Raw genomic sequence first — 23,476 nt, forward strand, 5'->3', positions numbered from 1 at the left:
CAGAGAAAATCATTTTTAAAAATTAGAATTATTTGCTTATAATTGAGTCTATGGGAGATGGGCTTTCCATAATTCTGAACTTTCTGGATAATGGGTTTCCGGATAAGGGATCTCATACCTGTACTAGAAACTCGTCTCGGCACAAAGTGTTCGGTAATTGCAACTAAAGCTCCAGTGTTCATTTATACCAATACTCCTGTAATAATGTACAGTTAAAGTCAGCTTGTGGTTGGAGAGGGACATAGGCAAAGCAAGTGTGTGGCCAGTGTATGTAAACTTAAAAGGCAAACTTTAGACAAATATATGTTCCTATTAAATTTCTTGTGCTGTCGCGCAATGATGTAAAAGTACCTATGTATTTCTTTTTACATCTAATGTGCAGGGGAAACTGGAAATGTATGCAGAAGCCAGTAATCTCTGCATTTGGCAAGTGATTCATGCTATAGAATCTACAGTCTGTGGCACTTCAGTCTCTCCTAAAATGCCAAATATCATAGAAGTTTCTACCTTTATGCAAAGGGTTAACAAGGACTGTCATGCCTATATTCATATGATGGTTTCTAGGAAATCTAATTAACTGGAAATAAGAAAAAAGGATCAGCACATAAACACAGTCAAATATTGGTCCATCTGCTAGTTATATCATATTCTACAAAAGTACATACCAATAGAGCAGCACAGATTGGTCCATGAATGATATACAGCAAGTGGGTTTCAGAACTAATCCAGCAGCTAGACAGAAAACAAAAAATGTAAATAGACTAGCTTCAACTGTAGCTATATTTGCCAGTCCATAAACCCAACCATATAACAGACTTACTTATCATTGTAATATAAGCTTCTGGCCACAGCATGTATACATGCAGGAATCAAAGGGAATCCTATAATGAGATGTAACCAGATTAATGTCTTTAACAGAGCTGAATGCTGTTTCTTTACAGATGAAAAACAGCAAATACACAATCAGAATGATAAATAATGTGGTACAGCAACACAACTGAAGTACCTTGTTTAAAATAATAATTATACTTTTTTAGCCTTTATTTAAAGTACATGGATTTTTGGCACATGACCATTGACCACAAATTAAATAGCAGGTGTCTGGTCCCCTGTAAATATTTGGGGGGGGGGGGGGGGGGTCAGCCATACTTACGCCACTGATTATATGTTAATGTATCGCTGACAGGTTCTATATTCTGCTGAATTCAGCTTTTTCATATATCTCCCTTCCTGTGGGTATCATACTTTACTTCCACTTAGGTAAAGCTGTAGGTATTAATTCTACCTGTTAGTTGTAGACATTAGGAAATTGTATGCATTATCTATATACAGTACTCTTCCCAGTCTTCTATGTCAAACCTTCGCATGTCACACGTTTGCTTTTCATATATCTAAGCAAAAGGGGTTGGGGCTCTATCTGGCAGGTTACTGTATAGACTGGTTATTTATATTGTTGGCTGGGGCTTCCATATCCATATGGCTAAAGACACATCTTTAAGAAGACCTATATAGTCATGGACAAAATATTGGCACCTTTACACTTTTTTTTAAAAACCCACAAATAAACCGTAAAATAACTTTTATGTTATCAACACCAGGTCTTGACAATTCCATGTAATTCCTTGCTATTATAATTGCATTTAAAAGTTATAATATCCTTTCAGATCACTTGTTCTCCCAGATTTGAATGATGCCTTCTACCATCAGTAGTTTTGAGAAATCTTCTCTAATTATTGGTGGGATTTAAATCTGGTCTCACTTGTGGCCACTTCAGAACAGTTTGTCTTTAACAATTCCTGCAAGCATTCAGAACTGTCCTGCTGGAAGACCCATAAGCTGCAGTGAATACATATCTTTCTGATACTGAGTTCAATATTGTTTTCCATATTGCCTTTACAATTTCCTAATTTCATGATACTATACAAAAATTTAAGACACACAGCCATACAGCCCCCTTTCATTTGAGTTGAAAATGCATGATATTAATTGAATCACTGTGCTTTATGTCTAAAGGTCAATTTAAATCTGTCTAGCAGTTTACCAAGGTTCTTTCACTACAATTCAAATAATACTTAATGAATTATTCTGTTACGTTCATGAACATTTAGGTCTCTGGAGATGAGCTTGTAACCTAGATACATTGAATGTGTGATTCTTATATTGAAGGCACCTCAACTCATAACTTAAGGTCAGCTACTTACAAACAACTGTCTGTTTGAAATCCAAGTATTTCCTATATTTGCTTAAAGTTGCTGTTTATTTTGTCCAGCTTATTTGGTGATTTCTGTTTGAAATTGAGCAGACTTAGTAATTGTTTCTACTGTTTTTGTGATCCACTGCAAACAGAAGAAATAATTTTGTAAATTCCATAGAATTGCTAATTTTCACATCTTTCTTACAAAACTAGTAAAAAAAATGCAAAGGTGTCGGTACTGTTAGCCATTAATATATACATTTATAAAGACTATTTGTTTGTGGATCAGAATATGTTTCTGTGAGTGGGTGAAAGTTCCTTCACAAGCAAAGTCCAAGGGAGAGGATTGGAGCTTTCACAAAGAATAGTCTTAAGGCTGATGCCACACGCGGCGTAGGGCTGATTTTTTCGGCAAGCGGAGAAACGCTTGCCGAAAAATCAGCCCTACGCCTGCTACTTGTGCCTGCACCCGAATGAATGGAATACGCTCAGGTGCAGGCACATGTAGCCGATATACGCATGAAAACGCGAGAGAATGCAAAGTCTCGCGTTTTCTTGCGTATATCGGCTACATGTGCCTGCACCCGAGCGTATCCCATATCCAAGCGTTTATCCGCTTGCCGAAAATTTCAGCCCTACGCCTAGTGTGGCATTAGCCTAAGATGGCAACCCAAGCTTTAGAAAGGTTTAAAATGATTCAGGTGTCCCAATGTCTTAATAAAATAAAGAATTTAATTAAGATTAAGCCATTTTTAATACTTACCCCATCCTAATAAATAGTACCACATTAAATGCTGCTTTTCGGCAAAAACAGCTACCACTATAAGAGTGTGCAAATATATTCCTTCACATAACATCCAAAAATAATTACATCCCATCAGATAAAGGTGGATAAACTGTGATATTTTGCAGCTAACCTGTAAACAACAAAATACAACTAGTTCATTAATACGGAAAAAAGAAATAAAATTTCATAATCAGCTATGAAAAACTCTTTACATTTCCAATACTTTAATAACTAAAAAAAAGAAAATAGTAATGTGATTAGATATACAGACTAAACTTAAAGAAAACTATACCTTTTGAGTATGAGAACCAGATAATGTATATAATAAATAGCCTATTACAGAATCATACTATATTGGCATATTATATATATATATATATATATATATATATATATATATATATATATAATGTGCACTCACAGGTCTTGCAAAGTGAAAAAAATGGGTAATTTATTGAATTATCGCTTTGGTCTCGGCAGAGACCTTTCTTAAGGTTACAGGGAAGGAACAAAAGCAGACATAAATCACTCCCACCAAAAATGGCACCAAAAAGTCTGTGTTGGTTTCCATAGCAAATACCTTGAAAAGTAGTGTAACCGTGAAGTGAGATAAATCTCATAAATACATAAAAGAAAACATAAAATAAAAGAGTATGTGTCCCATTGTTGTCTCATTAGGTGTCATAATCCATGAGTCTTATTGTTGTGCTAAAATACAGTCAGAAACAAAAAAATAAACATTGTAGGCAATACAGTGTTTGGTATTTAAAAACAATAAAAACAACCGAGACCAGGAGAGAATATTGTTAATCTCTCATGGTAAACTGTTGCAACAAAGTAATTAACAGTAGCTTGGCAAGTTTGATTGGTAACATAGTATCATGTGCCTAGTAACCAAATATGAAAGAAGAAAATAGAACATTGTATCTCAAAATAGAGAGTGTCTAGACAGGTGGAAAAAATGGGGCATAAGAATAAAGGGACTAATATTACCATTAACAGAGGAGAGAGTGCAATAGACCAGTAACACAAATCGTTATTTGGTCATTGGTGGCCATGTATTCATGAGCGCAGATGTATCATTATTGTGGAAACCCCTTGTCTCAAAAGCAGTGTATAGGGAAGCCGAAGGGTATGGTAAGTGAGAATTCATAGTGATTTAGGGAATACAGGCATAAGATGCTAGGGAGGCTTGAGCAAAAGCCAATATCTAGTACCCAACAATGACTCATACACGAGACAACCTTAGAAGATAATTACATAAAGACTGAGAGGTAAAACTAGATTCTTATAGAGTGTAATTGTGTTGACAAAGTATAAATAGAGATCCTTGGTAAAAAAAAAATTGGCATACCAGTAAGTTGTTGGAGTTTATAGTGTCACTGGTCAAAAGGCATAGATCACTTACTCATCCTCATACATAGGTAAAGCTCTAGTACAAATTAGGACACCACAACTAAATTATCAATAGATTAGTCAGAAAAATACTGAAAGGCACCTTGGGGTCTAAATAAAATACTACCACTTTCAGTATTTTTCAACCATACAAATCCAGCGAGATTAAAGTGATACTGACACGAAAAAACTACTTTTTAAAATATGAATCTACATAAAAAGTTACCTATAGGTCATGTTGATCATTTTTCACTGATAGGGCTGCTTTTGTGAGTAATTGTTACTTGAAGTTCCTAAACCTGACTGTTTTGCCAGCCTGACTGTCCCTTCTCAGCCTGTCAGTTATAGCTTCTAATGCTAACAGACTCCTGCTGGACAAATATGGCAGCCCCCTCATAGAGTAACATGGGGGATCAGATAGGAAATATAAAAGCCTCAGGAAATACATTTATGGCAAAATTATAAAGCTCATGCAAAAACAATGTTATGAAAGATGTAAAAAAGGTTTAATTTCTGGTGTCAGTATCACTTTAAGATCATGCAGTAGAATAAGATCATGGTTACCTTCCCTTTTGGGAGGGGGTACATGGTCAATGGCCATGTATCTGAATTGGGGTAGACTATGCATATTTGAGTGTTTGGGGATTGGTAATTCTGAGCTCCCTGTCTCAAGTGCTTTTCTAATGGTGGGTTTAGGAATACGGATCCTATCCCTCAATTCGGTAATAATCTTTTCAACATAAGCTAACCCAAAAGGGCATCATGCCAGGTATTCTCTGTTGGACCTGGTGATATCTAATAATACTGAACTCATCTCTAACATTTGTGTGGGTGAGCATTTAGGGAATAGTGATCATAACATGGTCTCTTTTGAGACAGCTCTATAAGGGATTAACTAAAACTGTATGTCACTACATGTACTGCCTGCCCTATGTTGTCGTTGTGTGCCATACACACAAGCAGCATAGGGCAGGCAGTACATACAGGCAGGCAAAGTATGGCGCACACACAGCAGCATAAGGCAGGCAGAGTATGGCACACATGCAGCATAGGACAGGCAGATTATGGCATACACAGATAGCATAGGACAGGCAGAGTATGGCACACATAGGTAGCATAGGGCAGGCAGAGTATGGCACACACAGGCAGGGTAGGGCAGGTATAGTATGGCACACACAAGCTTCATAGGGCAGGTAGAGTATTGCCTGTGTATACCATACTCTGCCTGCCCTATGCTGCTTGTGTGTGCCATACTCTGCCCTATGCTGCCTGTGGGAGGTGAACCTGGCAGGGGTTTTTTCTGGGGGTTTGTTAGCAGTTGATAATAGTCATTATATGGTCCCTAAGGTGTGTAATTATGTGCTTGAGGCTAATGTGCTATCCACAGGGGAGGAGGAGGAATATGGATTTAAGGGTATGTCTTAATATGACATAAATAAATGGTGATGTCCCTACAGTGAGCCCCAACCATTTGGGTTTTTGCTGCACTACCACCATTAATGAGGAAGGCAAAAATCCTATCTGAAGCCTCTCTAATTTGCCACAGAGGGAGAAAAATTCCATCCTGACTTCAAGATAGCAATCAGACCTGGATCAACTTTTACTAAGAGCTATCACCATAACCCTGTATTCCCTCACTTGCTAAAAAGCCATCCAATCCCATCTTGAAGCTATATAATGTATAAGCGAGTACGACTCCACAACTTCATAGCTCTCAATGTAAATAATCCTTTCTGAATATTTCGATGGAACTTCCTTTCTTCTAAATGGAGTGAGTGCTCTTGTGTTAATTGGAAGGACCTACTGGTATATAAAGTATTAAAGAGTTTATTATATGATCCCCTTATATATTTAAACAGTTATCATATTACCCCTTAAGCACCTCTTCTCCAGTGTAAACGACCATAACTAGGCTAGTCTTTCTTCATAATTAAGACTTTCCATACCACTTACCAGCTTAATTGCCCTTCTCTGGACCCTCTCTAACTCAATAAAGTCTTGTTTGAGCACTGGAGACGAACAGCATATTCTAGATGGGGCCTTACCAGCGCCCTGTAAAATTGAATAATAACCCCCTCCTCCCCTGAATCTATGCCCTTTTTAATACAGCTCAAAACCGTGTGTGCCCTTGGAGCTGCTGCCTGGCATTGCTTGCTACAGTCAAAATTATTATCTAAAAGGACTCCAAGGTCCTTCTCCATTATGGATTTGCCTAGTGCAGTCCCATTAAGGGTGTAAGTGGCTTGCATATTTTTACATCCCAGGTGCATGACCTTATATTTTTCCACATTAAATCTTATCTGCCACTTAGCCTCCCAGATTGCCAGTTTGCCAGTCTTGTTGGTTTGGAGCAAGAACCAATTATTCTGTGCAATCTGTTCGATGGCCTTGTTTGTTTCGTTAAAAGTCAAAGGGAAGATTTCCCTGTTTAATGTATCCCTAGTCTTCTTGGCACCTGAAGGTAAGGTGGATTGGTCATATTGTAGAGCTCTTTTTGCTTGAGAAAATAGGATTCTCTGGTCATAGCCTCTAGACTTGGGATATGGCTTTGTCCTTGTCTGTATTTTTCCTGGCAACCCATAGGAACTGTGAGTATGGTACCACCCTGACAGTACGTGGGGGTGATAAATGTGTGCACGTAAAATGGTGTTCCTATCCGTATCTTTGCTATAAAGTCTCCCCTCTGTTAAATAGATACATAAGTCACGGAAAATAACCCCTGTTGTACTGTAAGTCAAAGTTAGTGAGACGGGATATCCAGTATTGTTAGTTTGCCAACCATTTGTGTCAATCTCTGCAAACTCCATACTACCAGGAGATTATCTATGTAGTGTTTGTATAATACCACATGTGAATCTAGTTTGGCGAAATGACTTTAAATCCCCTTTAAATTAACTTTTAGTTTGATGTAACCACTATTTGCAAATGGTTTTCATTCTTTAATTTTTGTGTTGTTTAGCTTTTTGTTTAGCAGCTCTCCGGTGTGGAATTTCAGCAGCTATCTGATTGCTAGTGTCCAGTTTATCATAGTAATCAGGCAGTGGTTTGAATGAGGGACTGAAAGATGAATAGAAGGAAAAGTAATAGAAAGTAGATAACAATAAAATTGTAACCTTGCAGAGCAATAGATTTATGGCTGCTGGGGCCAGTGCCCCCCATCTGACAGCTGAAAAGAGATAGAAGAAGAAGACAATTCAAAAACCATTGAAATAACCAGTTGAAAAGTTGCTAAAAATAAGCCATTCTATAACAATCTAAAAGTTAACTTAAGGGTGAACAACCCCTTTATTTATGTTAGGAGTGATTGTATTCAACTATAATGTAAATACAGGATCAGTGTTCAATAAAAGTGTACAGCAGAACCTCCATTTTATATTTTTCTGGGAACCACTAAACTCCTGGAACATCTTGCCTTTTCTCATGTTACTAACTTTCTCTGTACTGCTGGACCCTCTGCAGTCTGAGTTTTAACATTCATACTCCACTGAGACAGACTTATGTAGAGTTACAAATGACTTATTTCCTGCTTTTTATACAGTTAACCATTAACATTATACAGTTACATTCTTTTGTAAACTCTCTATTCTCTTGGTATCCGTGATCAAGCTGCTTCTTGGCTTTCCTCCTACCTTCTCTGTCGCTTTTGCTAACAAATCTTCTTCCCTAGTTCAGCTTAATGGTAGGGTGCTGCAGGGATCTGTGCTTGGCCCTCTTCTGTTCTTTCTGTACACTCTTTTTAGGAAAACTTATTTCTTCATTTGACCTTTAAATGACAATTATGCAGATGACATCTAACTATATCTAAACACCCCATCATTACAATTTGGAACTAAGGGGCCCATTTACTAAGGTCTTCTGAGAAAAGTTAGATTTTTTTTTTAATGTTTAGTTTTTTTCAATATTTATGTATGTGCTTTTTGGCAGTATACAATTGCTTCGTTTTTTTTCTCAAAGAATTCAAGATAATTCTGAGTATTTTTTTTTTTTTTTTAAATCAAGATTTTTTTTTAAATAAACCACAATTGTTTGAGATTGTTTTTGACTGACAAAAAGTCAGCCAGGTTTAAGCTGCCCAGAACCATTGAGTACTATAGAGGCTTAGAATAGTAGAAGAATAGAATAGTTAGTGAAAGCCTGCCCTTGACACATCTTCAAGGGGAAATTAATCCCATCATTGTTTTCCATGAATGAGTGCCAAGTAGAGTTTATATGAGTTTCAAGGCCAGAAGTAAATCTGCCCCTGCCTTCTAGTGATTTCCTTCTGGATGAAACAATACCTCAAACTGAACCTAGTTGAACTGAACCTAGTTTGCGGTCTTCCCACCCAAACCTGGTCTTTTCTCTTTTACCATTGATGGCGTGATTTTACTGGCCTGATTTGACCATTGGTGGCATTAACATTATTCCTGTTACGTTGGCACCCTGCCTACCTATAGTGGGGGTCTCCAAGGCTCCCAACTCTCTTAAACTTTGCTGCTATAATCCTCCTGCTCTCTGCTAAGAGAGGACCTGTTCATCCACTGGTAAAATCCCTGTCATGGTGGCTTTCTTGCTACTCACTACATTTCTGCACTTGTTTCCCGGTCTGTTCCTGGCAGTCTTTCTCTTCCGCTCCTCTCAGAGCCACTGTCTTTTTATACCACTGCCATCTCTCATCTTAAAACTTTCTACTTTGCGTTTCCTTACCTTTTGCATTGTATCCCTTAATTCCTCTGTAGAGAACAATCAAAAAGAAAGTTGGAGCAATAGAGCATCTCTTGTCTGCAGAGACATTTTAATAAAAAAACAAAAGGGGCATTTGACCAGAGCCCATCGGGATAAAGGGAAGCCACTTGCACACCTTTTTTATGGTATACCTTTTGGCAGAAGCACCGTAGATGGATGACAGACCCCTTATTTAAATTAATATGACTATTTTTCTGCTTCCAGAGCAGCTGGTCCAAGACAGCACACATGGAGATAAGGTCTACTTTAGTAAGTGCAGAAAATGTCTTCACTGCCTGCCTCATTATACTGAACTTGAGGGTTATTCTATCACAAATTTATTGGGGCAGTGGGGGTCCATCAATGATATTTTACCCAGCGCCCGCTGGGATCTTAAAGGAACAGTAACACCAAAAAATGAAAGTGTATAAAAGTAACTAAAATATAATGTGCTGCTGCCCTGCGCTGGTAAAAGTTGTGTGTTTACTTCAGAAAGTCTACTATAATTTATATAAATAAGCTGCTATGTAGCCATGGAGGCAGCCATTCAAAGGAGAAAAGGCACAGGCACATAGCAGATAACAGATAAAACACTATTGTATTCTACAGAACTTATCTGTTATCTGCTATGTAACCTGTGCCTTTTCTCCTTTTTTCCAGCTTGAATGGCTGCCCCCATGGCTACACAGCAGCTTATTATATAAATTATAGTAGTGTCACTGTAGCAAACACACCAGTTTTACCAGTGCAGGGCAACAGTGCATTATATTTTTATTACTTTAAAGCTCTTTCATTTTTTGGTGTTACTGTTCCTTTAAAGTGGCCTTGCTTGTCTGGTCCAGTCCTGGCACTTAAGGAACAATATCCAAACTTCTGTAAACTTTTTCCCTTCCCTTGTGTTTTTTAGCACATAGCATTGAATTATGTATATTTATATTTATTTATTACTATGCTTGTTACTTATTTACTATTTATTAGCACTCCTTCTCTCTCTCCATCTATGAGAGCAAAGGAGAGCTTAGAAAGCAAAAGGGGATGGGGTTCAAGTTAGACAAGAAAGTCATTAAAAGACCTGCTCTTCAGCTGCTTGTAGTAGAAAAACTAAATACATTTGCACGCAAGGAGAAAGGTATGTTATTCTGGGGGCTGTACAGAGTAATTATAGATTTTTTTTTTTTTTTTTAAGAAGGTTTACTTATTCTTTAACTGACTTTTCACAGGTGTAAACTTAAATTGCAAATGGAATGTCTTAATAACATACAAATATACCTCTCAGTGTTTTCTCCTTGTAAGCAAGTAAAAAACTTAGCACAGCAGGACTATTATGTTTGTTTTGATAGAAAGATTGGCATTGAGGCTGGTAAGAAAAATTGTGCATTGAAGGCATTCAATAACTTTTAAATATATAAATAGTGAAAAAAATGTACTCTGTACAAGTACATAAGCTTGGCTCATCTCAAACAAGTTGTCAGTCAGTGACACAGGATATGCTACTTAGTTGTTTAAGCAAAAATATTCTAAACAAGGGCCAAGTAGACTGCATCCTCAGGGTAATTAGTTACGTTTTAGGTATGCCAGTTTTTTAAAACATTTCTTAAACTCCATTTAATCTGATATAGTACCTATGGATTGGAGAAAAGATGATGTAATTCCAATATATAATGTGATTATGGCTTTATGACAATGTCAGACAAATTTAACAGATTTTTACAATGAGGTAGGGACAGAGAGTTGCAAGCAGATGTGTGTGGTCTTTAATTTTGTACTTTAATTTTGCCAAAGCTTTTGATACAGTGCCCCTTAACGTTTGCTTTTTAATCTTGCTTTTTAAGATAAGGTCAGTTGTTTATTGTACTGCTGTTTGTATGCAGATGGGAAATTGGCTTATGAATAGAGGGAGTCTATGGTCACCCATTCTCTTAGGTTTCTTAGTGGGGTAGATTCTGTTTTGGGACCACTTTTATTAAATTTGTTATTACTGATTTTGGGAGGGGGTTGTAAGCAATGTATCTGAGACTTGCATCCTTGCAGGGAGATCTGAACAAACAGGCAGACTGGGCAGCTAAGCGTCAGAAAAGATTGAATGTTGATAAATGTTAGGAATTTGAAATACCCTTAATGATATTAAGTTACACATATCCTTAATGGGAAAAGATACTTATACTATAGCAAGCAATGCCAGTCAGCAGGGAAGAGTCAGCAAGCTCCTGTAATTAAAGGGGTAAAAAAACACTGTAAAAGAAGAGAGTTCTGCTAAGGCCCCATCTATAATATGCAATGCCATTTTGCTCGACAATCCTTAAAAAAGAATATTACAGGGCATGGCCTGATGTGCTACTGAGTGGAAGTGTCAAGCTGCTCTCTGTTGGGTATACATATTTTGATTAACATATTTCCACTCATATCACCCCAGTCCAATCTCAAATCTCTTACCAATACCGACTAATAACTGCAGACCGAGTAGTATGGGGAAAACAGACTGAAATCGAAACTGGAGGCCAACAAAGTTGGCTCACTCAAGCTATTGCACAGGCTTCTGCCCCAGATCCACCACAACTCCCTAAGCGAAACAAAACCATTTTTTTAGTGTGAGTGAAATGTATAGCCCACTCCAGATACCTTGTGCTTCGGTTTAAACAAAAAATACTTAACTCTGGAGCGCCCTCCTCTGTCCAGACTTCCCAGATAAGGTCTTATGGGATAAAATAAAATAAAAGAAATATATATATATATCACCCCTCTAAACATGTTTGTATTTAAAACAAATCTTGTGAACACCACTACCAAATTTACTTCACTTTTCTGTGAAAACACATGAATACAATCCACTGCAAATTGTTTAAAGTTCTTGTCTATTTAAATAAGTGAATTTTCGTAATTCACACTCTTCCGTGACTTCCTTTTATCCTTAACCAATTGTGCATATACTTACAGACTAACACTATGGTCTTGGAGCTTGTAACAAATTCCCTCTTGGTAGAACTATAACTGCCAGCTTCTCTTTTTCCACTTTCTGCTGCTGCTGGACAAATATACAATGGACGTGTGTAAAATTTACATATTAAAAGTTTAAACTCACAAACACCATAAAAATTGTGCCCGTTGGGAGTCCTTTTATAAACAGCGTTGGATCCTTGCTTGCTTATCAGTCTCTCTATGCGATCTGCAGTGCTCGCGTCAATCCTGGCTTGCAAGTCTCTCCATTTGCTTTCCCCCTTTGGCTTCTCTCTCCACCGCTGACGCGTTTCACCGACTGGCTTCCTCTGAGTGATCTCAGAAAGCCAGTCGATCGCTCAGAGGAAGCCAGTCGCCGAAACGCCTAAGCGGTGGAGAGAGAGGCCCTTGCTCATTAAATTTCTAAACTATAAGGACTGAGATGTGGCCTTGGCAGCAGCTAGATCAGCGCAGCACCTGCAATATGAAGGTGCCTTAATATCCCTGTACCCAGACTACGAAGTCCAAAAGCAGCGTGTCTTCTTCACAGGAATTAAGAAATGGCTGATAGATCTGAATGTGAGCTACTCTATGATGTATCCAACTAAACTACAAATTCAAGAGGGGAACAAAGTCCAAATCCTGGCAATGCCACAAGAGGCTTTGGAGTGGTTGGATACCTTGCTCACCAAGGTAAGAGACGCACCACACAGAGACAGTAACTATACCCATCACTTTTAAGTAAGACTTTTCCACCGACCTCAGACCGAAGAACATGTTTACAAACCAAGAGACAAGAAATCCACAGGTTCTTATGATTAAAGAAACCCACCTTGTGGCCCAAAATGTTAAAGCATTGACAAAGCCACGGGTAGCACAACACTATCATTCAGGGCCAAACTCCTAGCTACTCTCCAAGTAGCCTTTGATAATTTTACATTATCCTCCTCAATTAACAAGTCGATTATTTTAGTATTCCCTAAGCCTGTTAAAGATGTAAAACAATGTGCATCCTACCGCTCAATTTCACTACTGAATGTAGAGGTCAAAGCCCTGGCTATGGTCCTTAACTAGTTTAGCTAATCAGTTGTCACATCTTTAGAAAAAGAGCTGTCAATAATAACACAATTTGGCAAATTTTCTAGGCTACATATGAATTAGGACAAGTCAGCCATGTTCCCATTGGTATGTTCAGGTATACCCAGACTTCTAACTTCCTTTAGTCAACACATTTAAATTCCTGGACATAATAGTTCACAAAGACCTAGCTAAATTCATAGACCTCAATATCCGCTTATAATCAAATGTCACAATCCCTCGGGATCTGGCCCAACCTTCACCTTACCTTAATTGGCAGGATCAACATTCTTAAAATGGTATACTTACCAAAGCTATTATATATATTTTGCAATGTACCTGCCTATTTTCCCAAATCCATACTGAACTGAATTAACAGAATAACCACTACCTTTATCTGGGCAAATAAAATGCCATCATTAGTTAGACTGACTCTTGCAAATGCTGAAAAGCTGGGCCTTGCTATGTTTGATTGTACACTATACTATTTAGAATCACAATTGGCACATGCCAGGGACTGGCTCCAGTTTTACACAGAAAACCCTGCCACACTGTTAGAAGCCCTTTCAGTGGGTTCTATAGAAGCACTGGGTAATATCTTCCATAGACGCAGAAGGGACATTCAGCAGTTAGTACTGCTCATGGAAGATACACTAAAAAACCCTGCAACACCCCTATGGTTCAACTCTAGACTTCCTGAATTTATAGCAATACCAGATGTTAATTACTGGGCATGCTGCCCAAATGCAGGAACATATTGGGGATGACTTTATTATTATTATTATTAACATTTATTTATAAAGCACAACATATTCCGCAGCGCTGTACAATAATTGCCCCATTTCCAACATCTGCAAATAACACATATATATCAGAGACAGTTTCACTCTCAGAGTTATACGATTCCATATTCTATACTAGAGAATAATCTTTATCACCCTATTGCCATGAAAATAGTATCCAGCACTTACAAACTTTAGCTAAGTAAATTTGTGAATCCACGCCCCACTGTTAGACAAGAGTAAGGGTAGTATATTTACATTTTATGTTAGATCTATGTTGGGAAATACAATCACTGATTTTTTGAGTTGTTTCCCCACATACCAAAAGAAACAAGGGCATTGTAGGAGACTTATTTTAATGGTGCTAGTCAGGCTATAGCTCAGTATATTAGGAAACATTGGCATTTAATTCAGATGGCATATCCACAAATTACTGAATTTCAGTTTACTCCATTTGTTTCATATAAGAAAAAACTGTACATTAGGAAATAAATTGATTAGAGCAGCCTCTCCTTTATCCAAAAAAGTGAGATTTACAATTTTGGGACCCCCAAAATTGGGTATGTTTAAATGCGGGTCTTGTATCTAATGTAAATTTGTTTTACAGACATCAAGTATTATGATAAATTCTTATAATAAGAATTTCAGACAGATTAACGTAGAAGTGCTTGAACAAATCCCAGAGAGTTATAATATAGGTCAGTGCTGTCCAACGTCTGCGGTACCGAGGGCCGGAAATTTTCTGGCCTACATAGTGGAGGGCCATAATGGAAGCCTGTTGACCACTCCCCTTTTTTAACTACACCCACTTGAAGCAACACCCATGTTATTGCATTACCATACCCATATTAATGGTGGCAGTTCAGCAAAAACCTGCCATACTCTGCCTGCCCTACCCTGCCTGTGTGTGCCATACTCTGCCTGCCCTACCCTCCCTGTGTGTGCCATACTCTGCCTGCCCTATCCTGCCTGTGTGTGCCATACTCTGTCTGCCCTACCCTGCCTGTCCTATGCTGCCTGTATGTATGTCACACACAGAGAGCATAGGGCAGGCAGAATATGGCACACACAGGCAGCATACAGTGACACTGCTCCTACAGTCTGCACAATAACTATATATTAAAAAACGTTTTAATTGCAGTACCATCTTAGTATATGTTCTTTTTATAGTGTGCAGGGTTTATTTGTGGGTTTCTACTGTCTGAGGTGTGAACAGGTGAACAATGTGGGTGATTACAGCCTGAGGTGTGAACAGGAGAGGGTGAACAATGCAGGGATTAAAAGGTGTGAACAACACAGGGGATTACATTTTTAAACAATACAGATTACAGCCTGAATCTGAGGTGAGAACCATGCAGGAGGCCAGTACTGATACCATTTAAAGCTTACTCAAAGGTATGCTATCAAAGCAGCCAGACAGGTGGGGGGCCACACAGAGGGGGGTCGCCAGTTGGACAGCACTGATATAGGTGATAGAATAAGAGAATTGTGTCAAAGGGTAAATAATTTTCTATTTGGACACACTAATACCTAATGGGTTAAATGACAGATTGGAGACCCATATGTTTTAGAATAAGGGATAAAGTATGTTAATGGTGGTATAAAACAGGGGCAGGGGAGGGTAATGTAATATTTGATTTGTTATTTTGGTTGGTTAATTAGATATTGGTTGAATTGGTATTGTTATTATTGGAGTTGAATTTTGCCACTGTGCCTTTAAAAAGGAAGGGGAATTCAGAGAACAGAATCCCCTGATGAGCTGTGACATGACCTGAAATGCATAGGGAGCACTACGCAGATTTTCCCAAGGACCAAGAACAAGCTGACCCACCCTCCTTCACTGTTTGCTGAGGACATTAAAGAAAATTGAGATTCCTTTAGCCCAAAAGACCAGATGGACCGCAAAAGCTGAGAAATACTGGTGCTCAGTGGAGTAGAAGGGCTTACATATTAGCTACAGTAGCAGGACTCAAGATGAACACTGATAAGTATTGAAATTAATGTCCACATGCTATGTAACCTGATTCAACAGACTCTTACCTGCACGCTTGAAAAAGACTACTTGTCCGATATGTTTTTTTTTGTTTTTGTTTTTTTAAATTACACCGGTGAGCAGTGTTTTAATGAATGAAAGATTTTTTAAAATGTTTTTATAATTCATACTATTGGCGCCACTTTTTTTTTTTTTTTTTGAACACTGATTTCCCAACATAGATCTAACATAAAATGTTAGCAGGCAATATATGATTAATAGAATTTAGAATAGATATAATATAGTACCACCCTTGTATATCTTTTTATAGTGTGCAGGGTTTGTATGTGGGTCTCTATAATATATGATTAATAGGTCAGATTATTAATCACAATTACTTTAACCTTCCATTCTGCACTTCCTAGATGAAGCATAAACAAGATTGGTTTGAAAATTTTCATTGTTAGCAATGAAATTTGCCCATTGTCCAATTGTTTGCAGGACCAAGCAGTTGTTGTTTTAATTAATGGACAAATCATACTTTTAAACGATCGTAGCAGAGTACTGAAAGGAGGTAGAAGCACTTATACGTGATGAAATTATCAGACAGGACATGTCTATAGGTGAATCCCAGGCCAAGTGTAACACCAACAGCTACCTTTTTACTCCCAACAGCAGTCACAGAGAAGAGGATATTGGTGTAAGGTGAAGTTTGTGCATTTAAAGGAAAGTGACCTTACATCCTCTGGAGTCTGGAGATTTTTTGGAGGAATCGAGCAGAGAAAACAGCAAGTGGCAGCAAAAACAGCAAAGAAAGGGTATTTAACACCATAGGCATAATAGAAGCAGTCAAGGCATGACAGTGGTAAATATTTCTTTATGTACTTTTTAACAGCAGAAGTTGGCAGTTTTACAGAAAGGGTTATCTTTCTGCCCATCTTCCCCAATAGATACATTTTAACGAGATGGTGATTTAGTTTTGTCGCTTAAGACTTAAAGCCCATTTTGCTGACTCTATAAAAGCTCAGTCTATACCACAAGGGCAATTAAATGAGGCTGTGAAAAATATATTTTTCAAAATATTAATGCACATGAAAAGTTACCTATAAGCCATGCTGATCATTTTTCGCTAATAGGTTTGCTTTTGTAAGTAATTGTAACACAAAACCTGACTATTTTGCCTAACTGGCTGTCTATTTTAAACCAGTCAGAATTATTAACACTATTGGACTACTTTAGCACAAATATTGCAGTCCCCTCATAAAGGAACTTGGGGGATCTCATAGGTAATGTAAAAGCCTCAGGAAGCAGCGCCAGATTTCTACATGGGGCACCCCGAGGCCGCCCCCATTTGGCACCCCCCTATCCCCCCTCTGCGAACACATATGCACATGCGTGAACTCCCCCTCCGCGAATGCACATACGCATGCTACAAAGTTAAAACTCCTATACTGAGCAGTGGGGAGAGGTCCCCATTGCTCCGTATAGGAGCAAAATTTTAAAATTTGTGTGCGGCGGGGCGGCAAATTATATGAGCAAATTATAAAGCTCATGCAAAGACAATGTTATAATGTATTATATTTTATGTTTCGGTGTCTCTTTAAAGTGTACCGTATGTAATGCTGGGCAGGAAACATGAATTGGGAAATGGGAACTGCTTTTACAGTGCTATGTGTCTTGAGCAGAATTAAACATGAAGTTGTCAGTGCAATCATACTGCATTTTGTTGGCCCTGCATTTGTACTATGCACCAAGCAAATGTAATTCTATAGATGAGAGGAAAAAGTAGGTATGAATATTTAACCAACAGATAGTTTATATTATGTTAAGTGACCTATTAAATAATCTCGCCAAACTGTAATATATATCAGTAAATATTGCCCTTTTACATCCTTTCCCTTGAGCCACCATTTAGTGATGGGCTGTTCCCTCAGAGATCACAAGACCAGAAATAATGTAGCTCTCATTGTAACAGGAAGAAGCATGGAAGCAAAAGGCAGAACTCTGTCCATTAACTGGCAAATGTGGCCTAGCATAAATTTTGGATTCAGCACATCCCTAGTTCTTACATGTAAATTTCTTTTATAGTTCTTGCTGGTTTGGGCTCAGGCTTGGAAAGCCCTTGATTTTCTGGTTCTGTAGTTTTTATTGGAATATTATAATAATAATTCAGATTGAATCTAAATGATTTAAACCAAATATGAACCCCCAATTTTTATATTCAAATTTGAGAAAAATATAAAATTGCACCAGCTGTAACCAAAATGTGCTACATTCAGTTGTCTAGAGCTTTAAGGTTACACAACATGATTTTAATGGGTTAGATTCAGTGTAACTGAACACTAAGGGGTGATTTATCAATTTTCAAATTGGAATGTCTGTTTGCAAAATGCAAAAAAACAGAAAAATTAAGCACTTCGTGTAGAAGTCAATGGGAGTTGTCCTAGGCAAAGTCAAGCCTTATTTTCCATTCAAGATATTCAAGTTTTTCGAGTTTGTAAACTCAAAACTTCGAGGTATTCAGGTTTTCCTATTTGAACAAGTTTACCATATTAATAAATAAACAAGCTTTTGTTTTTTTTTTAAAATGCGAAATTATTCAAATTAGAAGAAAACTCTAGAAAGAACGTGTGACAATAGAAGAATGTAATTGTTCATAAAAGTAAAGGGTAAATTAATTATTTAATACCAATTAGCTTCATTCCCTTAAATATATAAACGTGCAACTTACTGGGTTGGTTGCTACTAAAGCTTGGTTATTGGCCACGGCTGATAAAGATATTATCGTGATAATAGAGTTGCAAACAAAAGAGAAAAATAAGTTTTTATGGAGTGTAATTCTCTGGCAGCTCAAGTTCCTAAAAAAAAAATATTGTATTAAGAAAATACCTTAAAAGTAATATATAATAATCAATATACACACACACAAATACATTGCATTATATTGTTTTAATTATACATGACTAATAATTCATATGTGTTCACAGTGCTAAGCAATCTATATATGTTGCCAAGGCATATGTAAAACAAGTTATTTAACAAGGCTCATATACTTAATATTGGGCAAGATCCTGGAAAAAAAAAGAAAAGATAACAAGCTGGATAGGTTTTTTAAATGTTGATATGGAATGCCAAATATTTGCTCTAAACTTAGATTTTAAGGGGCAGATTTATTCAAATGTGAGTTTAGAGCTCAATATGTAAAACCAATTAATCTGCCTATATGTTGTTTAAGACACACAGACACTGATATATCACAGAAACTCCTTAAAGTGATACTTACATGGAAAAACTACGTTTTAAAATATGAATCTACATAAAAAGTTATCTATGGGTCATGTTGATCGTTTAATTCTGATAGGGCATCTTATGTTAGTAACTATTAGTCAAAGTTCTTAAACCTGACTGTTTTGCCAACCTGACTGTCAACCTGTCAGTTATAGCTTCTAATGCCAACGGACTCCTGCTGCACAAATATGGCAGCCCCCTCATAGAGGAACATGGGGGGATCAGATAGGGAATGTAAAAGAATCTGACAATTACTTTTATGGCAACATTATAAATAGCATGCAAAGACAATTTTATGTCCAATGTAAAAAAAAAAAAATATTTCTGGTGTCAGTACCTCTTTAAGGCCTCTTGGAGGCCAGATATGGCCTCTAATTAAACAATCCTTAAACAATCCTAAAATATTACCCGTCATTATTATTATTATTGCAGTAAATATGAATAGAATAAGGGTGAGTTTTTATATATTCAAAATTAAGCAATTTGTGAAAAGAGTGCAAGTTTTGAGCAAGCCTTAATAATGGGGTACTTTAATTGACTGGAGCAATAATACTGAAAGCACAGTTAGAGTACACATGTTCCTAAATGTATTGCATGACATATCAAGATTGTTGAGGACCCAACCAAAAGTTATGCAATATTAGATCTAGTAATCTTGAACAACCCAGAATGTACCAATAATATCTCACTACCTCAATTAATGTGTTTGTTGTAAAAATAAAGAAATGTTTTCACTGGATAGCAGACTTTAAAATTCAGGAAAGAAAACTTTAGCACCTTAAAACAATTACTTATTATATAATGGCCAAATTGTGTATCAATGTTCCACTACTACTCACAATGAAGTAAAATAACATAATGAAACAAAATAACACAATTGTAACTTACAAGTATTACACAAAGCCATAAAGATCATAATCATGATTCATCCCCTGAGGCTCTAATTATCCCAGGGTATGAGTCCAAAATGCCTCATGTTTTTTTCTTTCTTTTTTAAAATATGATTTTCTATTACCTCCATGCACCGGAATCGATTCTATCACAGCATATCGCAATGAGAGGTGCTATTGTCCTGCTTGTTTAAAGGGATACTGTCATGGTTTTTATGGTGTACTTTTTCATTTCTAAATTGCACTGTTTACATAGCAAATAATTCACTCACTAATTTAAAATTTTATTCTTGAACCAACAAATGTATTTTTTTTAGATGTAATGTTGTTGTGTAGGCAGCCATCTTAGCTTTCAGAAGGAGCCAGTGCTACACATTAGAACTGCTTTCAGGTAACCTATTGTTTCTCCTACTCCCATGTAACTGGAGGAGCCCCAAGCCAGACTTGGATTTCTTACTATTGCTACCTTCTCATTGTTCTGCTGATCGGCTGCTGGGAGGGTGTTGATATCACTCCAACTTTTCTAATTGGACCAGTGTTGTTAGTGGAGTACTGCAGGGGTCAGTCCTTGGTCCTTTGCTTTTTAACTTGTTTATTAATGACCTGGAGGTGGGCATACACAGTACTGTTTCTATTTTTGCTGACAACACTAAATTGTGCAAAACTATAAGTTCCACTCAGGATGCTGTTGCTTTGCAGAGCGATTTGACAAAATTGGAAAACTGGGCAGCAGTTGGGGGGATCCTTAATGGAGAAGGATCTAGGGGTTTTTGTAGCTAACAAGTTGTGTTATCTAATTCCAGGAAGTGTCATTCTGTGGCTACTAAAGCAAATAAAGTGCTGTCTTGCATAAAAAGGGCATTGACTCAAGGGATGAAAACATAATTTTGCCCCTTTATAGGTCCCTGGTAAGGCCTCACCTTGAGTATGCAGTGCAGTTTTGGGCTCCAGTCCTTAAGAAGGATATTAATGAGCTGGAGAGAGTGCAGAGACGTGCAACTAAACTGGTTAAGGGGATGGAAGATTTAAACTATGAGGTTAGACTGTCGAGGATGGGGTTGTTTTCTCTGGAAAAGAGGCGATTGAGAGGGGACATGATTACTCTGTACAAGTACATTAGAGGGGATTATAGGCAGATAGGGGGTGTTCTTTTTTTCCCATAAAAAGATCAATGCACCAGAGGCCTCCCCTTTAGATTAGAGGAACGGAGCTACCATTTGAAGCAGCGTAGGTGGATTTTCATGGTGAGGGCAGTAAGGTTGTGGAATGCCCTTCCTAGTGATGTTGAAATGGCAGATTCTTTTAATGCCTTTAAGAGGGGCTTGGATGAGTTTTTGAACAAGCATAGTATCCAAGGCTATTGTGATACTAATATCTACAGTCAGTATCAATGTTTGTATATATAGTTTATGTATGTGAGTGTATAGATTGGTAAGTATAGGTTGTGTGTGCTGGGTTTACTTGGAAGGGTTGAACTTGATGGACTCTTTCTTTTTTCAACCCTATGTAACTATGTAACTTGCAGCTCAGCAGTAAGTGGGAGTGAAGTTTATCAGAGCACTGATCACATGGTGTGGCACAATGGGAAATTAAGAGTATGGCTAGCCCTAAGTGAAATGTCAAAATTAAATAGTAAATAATCTATTTGTGTTTTTGAAAAATGGATTTCCATGAATGAGAAGATCTATTAACGGATATGTTTTGAAAAAAAAGACGTTTTCTCTTGACAGTATTCCTTTAAAATGATATGGAACAGGAACAGGCAATTTAACTACTTCATTCCTGATTGTGGAGTGAAAACCACTTTTGTAAAACCGGCAAGTCCTCCTGCTTATAAGTACATGAAGAGATATTTACCACTAGTATTTAACTTTCCCTTTCTTCATCAATGCTTTTGTGGTTTGTCTAGCCTTGGCTGCTCCTATTATGTCTTATGCCCCCTCTGCGCTGTTTCACTGTCATTTGATTATCTGCTTGATTCCTCCAAAAAAATCGAAGCAGAGAATCAAATGACGGTAAAAACATAAACTTCCATAAACTTCACCTTGTGGCGATCTCCTCCTCTCTGTGACTGCTGTCTGCTGTCAAGAGAAAAAATGTGGCTGTTGGTGTTCCTCTCGACCCGGGATCCACTTATAGACATGTCCTGTCTGATAATCCTTTCAATCATGGAAGAATTTCTTGTGCTTACGCGCTTCCACCACCTTGCAGCATTCTGCTATCTGCTTATCCATTCTAACTTTCAGACTTAACCAATCAGCCTCTGAGGATACCAATTGCTGTTCCATGGCTATAACTTGGCATCTTCGTGGTTATCAGTTCCATTTTCGCATATTCAATTATCAAATCAAGGGAACACATATGTATTATCCCCTCAAACTTTCTGCAATAATCTAGATTCTCTGCAAATAATGTTGGACATAAATGTACAAGGAATGCACATGGTATGCGTTTAAAACGACTTTTTGACTTTGTAAATTGTAAATTACAATTGTGTTACTTTGTTTCATTATGTTATTTTACTTCATTGTAAGTTGTGGCTGAACACCGATACACAATTCAGCCATGTACCTTTAAGATGAAGCTGGTAGGTGTTGCTGCAAGCAGGAACAAAGGCACTTATGGGTATAAGAAGTAAGTCGCTAAATGTCACATGTATTTTTTGTATGCTGCTTTCAATCTTTTTAATATGTGCAGATTTTTACATATTTAAGGAGTGCTGGTGACCTTTGTTTTGTATGTGGTTCACCCCTGGAAAGGGTTTGACACCAAGAGAGAGAAAGAGTATCGCTCTTTCAGGTACTTGGTGCAAAAGAAAAAGTTTATTGAAAAAACTCCAACGTTTCGAGTTCAAACATTACTCTTATATTTCCCTGAAGAAGAGTGCTGTTTGTACTCGAAACGTTGGAGTTTTTTTTCAATAAACTTTTTTCTTTTACACCAAGTCCCTGAGCCTGTGCTACTCTTTCTCTATATGTCTATTTTTTTATTTTGGTGAGGGGTGTGCTCCACTCTCGCTCTCTTTCTATATATATATATTGAAAAGTTTCTCATTTCCCTTTGATCTCCTGCACTGAATGCTAAAAAATATACAAATGTAATTAAAAAGTAGTTTTTGTCAGAGAAATCTTAACGAGCGTCACCTGCACTTAGAAAAATTGTTTCTCACATTTAATTAAATAAGTAGGCTTTTGGCAGAGATCCCAGAAAGTTAACAAGCTATACCTGCACTTTGATACAACTGTAACTAATAAGATAAACAGGTCTCTTGGGGTAACTGAGTTCTGCAGCTTAAAGGGCAATTTCACCTTTTTTAACAAAACTGTAATAACAACTTTGAATACTTTGGTAGTTATGTATCTATGCTATTATATACTAGACATATAGTATCATTGTATTTTAGTTCACTTTTGTACTGTCTATACAGTTGCAATTTATAGGATTAATGTGATA

General features: G+C 37.4%; 1 protein-coding gene across 3 annotated transcripts in view; it reads right to left on the reverse strand.

Annotated features, from left to right (window-relative positions):
- Positions 1-23,476, reverse strand: part of calcrl (calcitonin receptor like receptor) — a 122,593-nt gene that overhangs the window by 16,966 nt on the left and 82,151 nt on the right. For all 3 annotated transcript variants that reach the window (NM_001016893.3, XM_012970441.3, XM_031892672.1), the window contains 4 exon segments: positions 666-732; positions 821-881; positions 2,958-3,111; positions 18,577-18,703. In NM_001016893.3, the coding sequence (NP_001016893.1) occupies positions 666-732; positions 821-881; positions 2,958-3,111; positions 18,577-18,703 (409 nt within the window).

Source organism: Xenopus tropicalis, chromosome 9, assembly GCF_000004195.4.
Source record: "Xenopus tropicalis strain Nigerian chromosome 9, UCB_Xtro_10.0, whole genome shotgun sequence".
Classification (NCBI taxonomy): domain Eukaryota; kingdom Metazoa; phylum Chordata; class Amphibia; order Anura; family Pipidae; genus Xenopus; species Xenopus tropicalis.